Source organism: Phalaenopsis equestris, unplaced genomic scaffold (genome assembly GCF_001263595.1).
Source record: "Phalaenopsis equestris unplaced genomic scaffold, ASM126359v1 Scaffold000223, whole genome shotgun sequence".
Taxonomy (NCBI): domain Eukaryota; kingdom Viridiplantae; phylum Streptophyta; class Magnoliopsida; order Asparagales; family Orchidaceae; genus Phalaenopsis; species Phalaenopsis equestris.
The window spans coordinates 287514-295898 of record NW_018164665.1 but is presented as its reverse complement, the minus strand read 5'-3'; the positions used below and the strand labels follow the sequence as shown (position 1 = coordinate 295898).

The 8385-nt window shown below is 38.0% G+C and overlaps 1 protein-coding gene across 1 annotated transcript; it reads left to right on the top strand.

The window, feature by feature from the left end:
* The first annotated feature begins 789 nt into the window (after positions 1-789).
* On the top strand, positions 790-3707 carry LOC110023248. Its single transcript, XM_020722560.1, has 3 exons — positions 790-911; positions 954-3050; positions 3134-3707. The coding sequence occupies exons 2-3, from the start codon at positions 975-977 to the stop codon at positions 3581-3583; spliced, it is 2526 nt and encodes an 841-aa protein (XP_020578219.1). The 5' UTR covers positions 790-911; positions 954-974; the 3' UTR covers positions 3584-3707.
* Positions 3708-8385: the final 4678 nt, after the last annotated feature.

The window sequence follows — 8385 nt, the reverse complement described above, 5'->3', positions numbered from 1 at the left end:
CGTGAACGGCGGCCCGCGGGCCGGCCGCAGGGGTCGGCCCGAGGCCTGCGTTTAGTGCAAAAACCCAAACGCAGTTTCGGATAAGCTGGCGAAAAGCGCGAACCAAACGGTATGGCGGCGTTTTCAAAACGCCGCCCGCACTTATAAGCTGCCCCAAACGGACCCATAGTCTCACTAGCAAATAAGATAAACCAATAACTCTTATTCATTGGTGGTCCTCGACTATCAGTACTCGACTGAGGGGGTGCCACGTAGGCAATGGTCCCACCGTGGTGCCGCGTAGGCACCCCCTCATTAGATTACTGATGCATCAGTATTCCTGAGATAATATTTTTTCCCTTGGACGCTTCACGAAAACGCAGTTGAATAAAAACGAGTACTACAATGAGGGGGTGCCACGTAGGCAATGGTACCATCGTGGTGCCTACGTGATATCCCCTTATTAGAGTACTGATGCATCAGTACTCCTGAGATAATATTTTTTTCCCTTGAACGCTTCACAAAAATGCAGTTGAATAAAAACATATCAAAATTTCAAATAAGTAACCTCCCCTCCCAACTAGAATTTAAATTCAAGAAAATGACCATCCCCTTAATCAGAAACTGCAGTGCAAATCACCGCTGAAAAAACTTCCGCATCAAGTAAAGCTGCAAAACATAAAAAGCAGAGATTTTTAATCAAGCTCAAGAATTCAAGCCCGCAAAATTATAATTAAATAAAACGGCAGGCTGTACCAAGCACCTACCACGTATGAAGACAATGACGCGAAGAGGATCACAAGGAAAAGCAATAATTTTTCGCCACGCAGACGTGCTCCCAATCTTCATCCATTATTTTTTCTCTGCAAAAACTCAACTTGTTGCCTTCTTAACTTCCCCTTCCATATCCTTCAAAGTCCATCCATGTCCTCAACTCAACTTGTTGCCTTCTTAACTTCCCCTTCCATGTCCTACCAATCCGTACAACAGGAGTGATGAAGAAGAAGATCAAGCAATTGGAGATCAAGGATGAACCTGCTGACAACACTAACATCATCCAGTTAGAGATAATAAACCGTCCTAATGGAGGAAATAACGGAGGCAGCGGAAGCTGGGGATCCACACTCTTCGAACCGCAGCGTGAGCTCAGCGACCAGACGCCCTCTGGCCGCAGCCGCAGCATACCCCAACCATCTTCCCTCGATGCGCCGGAAAAGAAACTCACCCTCTTCGCCTTGCGCCTCGCCATCATCGAAAAAAGCGCCAGCGGTCTCGGTCAACTAGCCTTTATCTGGGCCACTGTCGTCCTCCTCGGTGGCTTCGCCTCTGCTCTAAAACCCAAAGACTTCTGGTTCGTCACCATAATTCTCGTCGTCGAAGGCGCCCGCCTCTTCAGCCGTAGCCGTGAGCTCGAATGGCAACATCAGTCAACGCGCACACTCCCGGCAGCTACCTCCCGCCGCCGCGTCAAATCGCATCTCTCCATCCCTCGCCGCATGGTTCACGCTGTTACGCGACCCTTATCCTTTGCTTCTCGGCCAAGCCGCCGCCTTGCTTGTAACTTGCAGCAGCTCAATGGACTAGCGGCCTTATCGCAGCCGAAGCGAACTTGGCTCCCCGCAGACGTCCCCCTTCTCCCTTACTCCGGCTGGGTTTTTGTGTCGAAGAACATCAGCCGTTTGCTCTACTGGCTGCAAGTCCTTGCTGCAGTGGCCTGCGTAGCTCTTTCGTTGATGCGTTTAGGACAGCAGGACTACGGAGAAGATGCAGAGATTAATGAAAAGTCGGCCCTCAATGTCTTCTACGGTCTTGCGCTTGCAGAGGCCCTCATGTTTCTGTTGGAAAAGGGCTACTGGACATGGAAAATTGAACAGGGGAAATTGGTCGAACGGGTGAGCGAGGAGTGCGAGCTTGGTCCGATTGGTTTGGTTTCTCTCCGCCGATTCTTCTACGACGCATACTCCAAATGCATCGACGGCAGCATCTTCGATGGATTGAAGATGGATCTCGTCTCCTACGCCGAGGAGCTCCTCGATTCCGACTCCCCCGATGAACAGATCATCGGCGCAAGGATCCTCCAACGATTCGTCGAGAACAAGCGGTTTGCCGGCGACACCCTCCGCAAAATCGGAAGCTCCACTTCAGTGATCGAGCGACTGATTGAGATGCTCAACTGGAAGGATCCTTCTGAAGAAGATATACGACGCGCAGCGTGCGAGATCGTCTCGAAGCTTGCTTCGAGAAAGCAGAACGCGCTGCGTGTGGCGGCGATTCCGGGGGCGATGGAGTCGATCGCGTCACTGTTGCACACCGGCGGAGGGACGACGGATGGGAGACCCTACGAGGCGTCGCCGAGAGCGGTCGTGGTCGACAAAGAGGACTATGAATACTCCGCCTTTAATATGCTCGGGCTTTTAATTCTGAAGCGCCTTGCAAGGGATCACGAGAACTGTTGGAAGATCGGGAATGCGCGGGGTTTGCTTGCACGGATTATTGATCTGACGAGCTCCGGCGCCGCGTTGCTGCGCAATGACCGTGCGCCGGAGTCGAGGATAAAGACTGTGCGTCGTGCATTGCAGGTGGTGAAGATTTTAGTTTCTACTACGGGGGCGACGGGGAAGACGCTGCGAAGAGATATATCAGAGATCGTGTATCTGTTGAGTTACATACGGGAATTGCTGCAGTACGGGGAGAGCCATCTGAAGCTGCAGGTCCTGGGAGTGGAGATTCTGACGAGCTTGGGGATGAATGAGGAGGCGAGGGAGAAGATTGGGGCGACAGGGAGCATGATGCGTTTAATTCTTAACGTGTTTTTCAGGCCAATGGTGACGGAGGAGGTAGGGACTGTGTGCAATGAGGCGGGGGAGGCATTGGCGATGCTGATACTTGACAGCAGGAGGAACTGCGAGAGGATGCTGAGGGAAGATGGTGATGTGGTTAGAAGGCTGGTTCGTGCGCTCGGCAATCCTGCGTTAAGACTGAATGCTGCGAGGATTCTGAGAGGGCTATGCGCTTACTCTGCTCCGGAGCGATTATCTAGACTCCAGATGGTTGCAGAAGCGATGCCCATGGCAAGAATCTGGCTTCTCATGCTTACTGAATAATACTGTCTGTGTGCTTATCTCATGATTGACATTGAAAACTCTTTGGACAGGTGTTGAAGACGATAATGGAGGAGAAGGAGAAGGAAAAAGAGAAGCTTTTGGAGGTGTCAGTTGGGCTCGCAGAACAAATACTTAATTTTAGGAATCTGCAAGTTAGTGGGAACGAAATTGAAAAGGCTGGAATCAAAGATGAAGACTTTGTGGGAAAGCTTGTGGAGATACTGAGGAGATATGAGAGTCCGGAGAGCAAGGTTCCGAGAATGAGGAGATTTGTGATCGGACTCGCCATTACTCTGATGAAGCATGAACGCAAGTACATTGAATTGTTTAGGGATTTGGGAATGGAGCAAGTTTTAGTGCAGACTGCTGAAACTACGTCTGAGTTGGAGTGTTTTAATGTCTTCTCGGGGAGTCAGGGATTGGGCCGTCATGAGGTAATGATGTCCTCTTTGGTGGACACGGCACTTGAGCTCTTGGGTGGAGACTCAGATTCGGGCTGAGCAAACTGGTGGATACAATTGAGTGCAATTTAGATTTTGATTAGAGTTCTGATGCAAAATTGTATCAAAATTCGTGATGCACGTCAAAGCTCTTTTGATGTGATGTTTGCCAAATGGAGTGATTTAAAACAAATTGTATCAAAATTCGTGATGCACGTCAAAGCTCATGAGGTGCGACGTAAAACTGGTGAAAACAAAATTCGTGATGAAATTATTTTGTTTTCGTAAAACAGCTTTAGGGGACGATCGAAAAATATTGCTTCAGCAAATGAGGTGCGACGTGCTTGGATGAACGGAACAGAAGTTGAACGTTTGATCAAGTGAAATCTTACATTAAAAGGGTTTTTATAAATAAAAGCATTTGTTCTTCATGATTTTTTTTTTTCTGTATGTATGATTTTTTTTATTATTTTGAAAATAATTTATATTTAATAATGCATTTCATTATCATAATTGCTTTTTGTAGTTATGTAACTTGATATTCTATTCATTTTATTTATAACTAATGTGCTACTTGTTCAAATAATATAGTTATGTAATATTGATTATGATAATCATATTGAAATAGGAGAATTTACACCCATACCTTAGAATTCATATGTATTTACATATCGACCGTCTACTCTTTGATATTTAGTTATATTGCTCTTCAATACTATAATCACACCAAAATATGTCACGAGAAGTTGTATTACACTCTTTAAAACTTAGTCTTAATAAAAATTTTGATGTAATGTTAAAATTTTAGCATTTTATAAGTAAATATTAAAGTATAAATGTTATCTACATTATTAAATCTCAAGTAAGTAGATGCAAATCAAAAATAACTGGTTATGTTGTATGATATGCCTCATATTGTATACATTTCAATATTTTTTAAACTTAATACCTTAAAATTTTTTACCTAAAGCACTTAATATATCTTTCTTTGTATATAGTCAAAGCCCCAAACATGAGAAATAGAATGAGGACAAGAAAGAGCTAGAAATTTAATGATAGAAAATCTTTTTAAGAGAAATTTTCTTTTAAGATTAAAAATTCTTAAAGAAATTGCCCTTATAGTTACTTTATTTCTCTATCAACCACATGATTTTTTGAGTTAAAGCTATAAATGTTTTAAGAGTTAAGATGTTGTGTTGGTGTGAGGTCATGTGTTCTCAAAGTGTTCATAAAGAAGTTGCATGGTTCACTAGCTAGTGGTCTTTGTGCTTGAAGAGAAAGAAATGACATTGGGTTTCTCTATTAACATTGAAAGAGATCTTTTCCTACCTTATTATGATAAAAAGAGAGTGGCAAAAAGGTTTCTATTGGAGGACTCGGTGCATAGATGCAACAGTTAGTGCTAAATTACGATAAATCATTTTGCATCTATTACTTTGAAATTATCACATTATTATCTTACTAAATATTTCCTTACTTTTGAAACTTGTTAGGTTGTGATTGATGAAAATTATTGTATTATTTACACTGACAAATGTATATGTGAATTAAATAATGGATTGAATTCATTCTTATTTTATTAAGTGAACATGAGATAATTAGCTAAATAAGATAAGGAAAAATCAATTACTTGCATTCTTATTTTTGGCATGATCAAATTTTTATTCGATCATAAAGTATAAATTATTATCTCCTATGTTGCGTATAAATATTAATTTGAAATAAATAAGATAACATTTTTAGCAAGTATACTGGCCATTATTATCAAAATAACACACTAATTTAACCCTTTACTTGGGTGTGCTATACATTTCAAATTATATTTAAAAATGGTTCATTGTTTTTATTTTTAGCTACATAAAGTATACCCATATAATATAATCAAATAATAAGAGCACCACAGAAGAATATACTATTTTCCAACCACCACTTTTTGACAACATTTCTTTTACTATGTAAAGTTTACATTACTACATTTATACAATACTCTAGTTATTATGTATGAAACCTGGTCTAAGTAGAACACACATCTCCTCACAAAATTAATATTAAAAAATATAAAAATATTTTTTTGATTAAAGGGTACAAGAGGAATGTGAACTATCATATTTATTCTTGCTGCACGAATTGTTTTTTATGCTTTAAATTTTTATAATTAAATGCATTTTTATCATTATAAATATGAGAAAAAGATTTGGGATGCACATAACATCATGTGAAATTCAACATTTTAGATTGCTTTAAATCACTTCTTAAATGTTGTAGAATGCTACTTTTTGTTTGAAGCTTTTATCCTGTTAGGTATAAGGTTTTATAAGTTGTAGTACTTACCCTTGGTGAGTCCCTGTTGCTACATACTTTAAAACCTTAAATTGAAAAGAAAATTGAATCAATTAGAGTCTAAATTGAATTTCTAGGTTGTTAATTGCTTAAATTGAAAACATTCTTTAGGTAAGTTTAAATTGAAACTTAAGTTGAAATATAAACATCAAAGACTAATTAGAGGCTAACCAAATGACCTTCACATACTAAACTTACATGTAGGCTACCAACCTAGAGCTAGGTTAGGATAACTTTTAGTGGTTACATTGTTTGCTTATGCTTTTATTATTATTTTGCTTGTGATGTAATGTGTGCTTTATGGGGATGAATGTTAATACATGAATATGAACGTAGAGATCTAACATATGTTTTATATAGGTGATTATTCTTAAGGAGGCAATAATAAAGTCATTAAATTTGTTTGAATCTAATAAATTTTGGTTGCAAGTTCTTAAATATGCCAAAGGACTTAAATATGAACAAGATGATAATTAGCTTGACACTTTGGAATGTCGGGTATAATGTACGTTGAATAAACTTATTTGATTGTTTCTTTGATAGCGATTTCGCAATGGTCATTATTTGAGTTTATTTTTATAATAAAACTTATTTTCTCTTAGAGTTAGAAAGTTGGATGGTTTTGTAAGCTTTAAGATGGGGGACAATGAACATGCATAACTCAATGATGTTCATAAAATTATAAGACAAATTCAAGACTCATAGGCCTAAAAATTAATATGAATGTTGTTGTTATGATGATGCAATCATGTAGGAAAATTTACAATTACTGTGAGTTTTACAAGGTTATGAGACTAATTGTGTAATATGATATCATAAATTTTTTTATGACCACCGGAAGGGCTAAAAAAAACTATTGTTCTTGATTGTCAGCTTTATTAGAGTTATATCGATAAATCTGGTTTACCTAGGACCATTTCAGGGAAGTTTTTCTTTCATTTTTTTCAAACTCAAAACTAGTCTAGATTTTATTTTTTGCAGAAGTTATTATTAGAAACTTTAATATCACCAAATATTAAATCTTCGGGCTAGACTCAATACTATTATACTAGAACTTTTCTAAACTGTGGGAGTTCACTCATTCCTCGTGAGATCGAAACGCAAAATCAGTTTCATATACTACTTGCTTGATATGTATACTCCTATATATTTCAATGTTTTATAACATTTTGGTTGTATCAATTTTTTAGCTTTATTGTCGGGTAACAATGTTAAATTTTAAATTTTTTGGAGAATTTTAGTTGAATTGTTGGGTTTAGACTTAAAACTTGTTGTCATTTTCTTATTATATTTATTTGTTATTTTCTATGTTAAAAACTCTAAAAAGATTCTTGTTTTGTACTTCTTATTTTTATTATTTTACATATATTTCTGTTTATCTTATTTTATTTGTGTGTGTTGGTGTTCTTTTAGATTTAAGGTCACTCACTTGATAGTCTTAGTTTTGGACGCGTAGGATTGAAATTGCGGAACTGGTGACGTATGAATCTGAACATAAAAAAAAATTGAAAAAAAAATAATATTATCCACAAAACTTAATAGATATTGGAGAGATGCCAAATTACCAGATGTTGTTAATCTTAATTTCACATGCAGTTGCTATATCTAAAAACATTGACAATTTAGATTTGAATTTTGCATTAGAATCAACAACGAATGATGAAAATTATTGTAGACAATTATGGGATCTGAGTGTTTGTGTTTGTAGAGTTCTAGAATGTGATTTATAACACACTCAAGTACCCATATTATAACAACTACAATCTTGATTGAAAAAACCATCTTAATTTTAGTTGGAATGAGAACCAAATTGTAGAAAATAATTAGTTAATTAGCAACAAAATATGATTGATTATTGGAGCAATTATGGTAGTAATTTCTCCGACCTCGGGCCTAATTTTCCTTTTGAACTCATCTCAAATACTCAATTTGGAGAAGAGAAAATTTTGGAAGATTTTGTGTTGCATAATGGAAATCAACTACAGAGTTGTAGCCATAAGAAACATAGAAAAACAATTAGGAAAGTTAAGTAACACGTCGAGTCATTGATGCCAAGGGGCATTACATAGTAGCACTAAGGTGAATCCAGGGACCAAGGTGAAGAGCACTAAAAATTTATTAAACGTAGTTGTAGAGAGGATTTAGAAGAGGTGGTCATAGTGAAAGCTAGATTTGAAGAGGTGAAGACAAAATGCAGATTTTGCAGTACTTAAATATTTAAACCAAAGGGAAAAAATAGTAAAATTCAGAAAAATATTTCATACAAGTGTTTCTTCTACTTGCAACTTATACCCTGGCTTCAGAGACTATTCACTTTTATGCATATAGTTCCTCACATGACAAGACACAGTATTGGATCGTTTGATGCAAATTCAATGAGTCATCCATCACTTGTACGAAATATGCAACGTTAAGCTTGGTTTACGTGCAGATGAGTTCACACCAGACAATCACGTCGTAACACCGTATTCATATTGGCCAATGATTATTACGACATATAATTTGAGCCCTGATATGTGCAT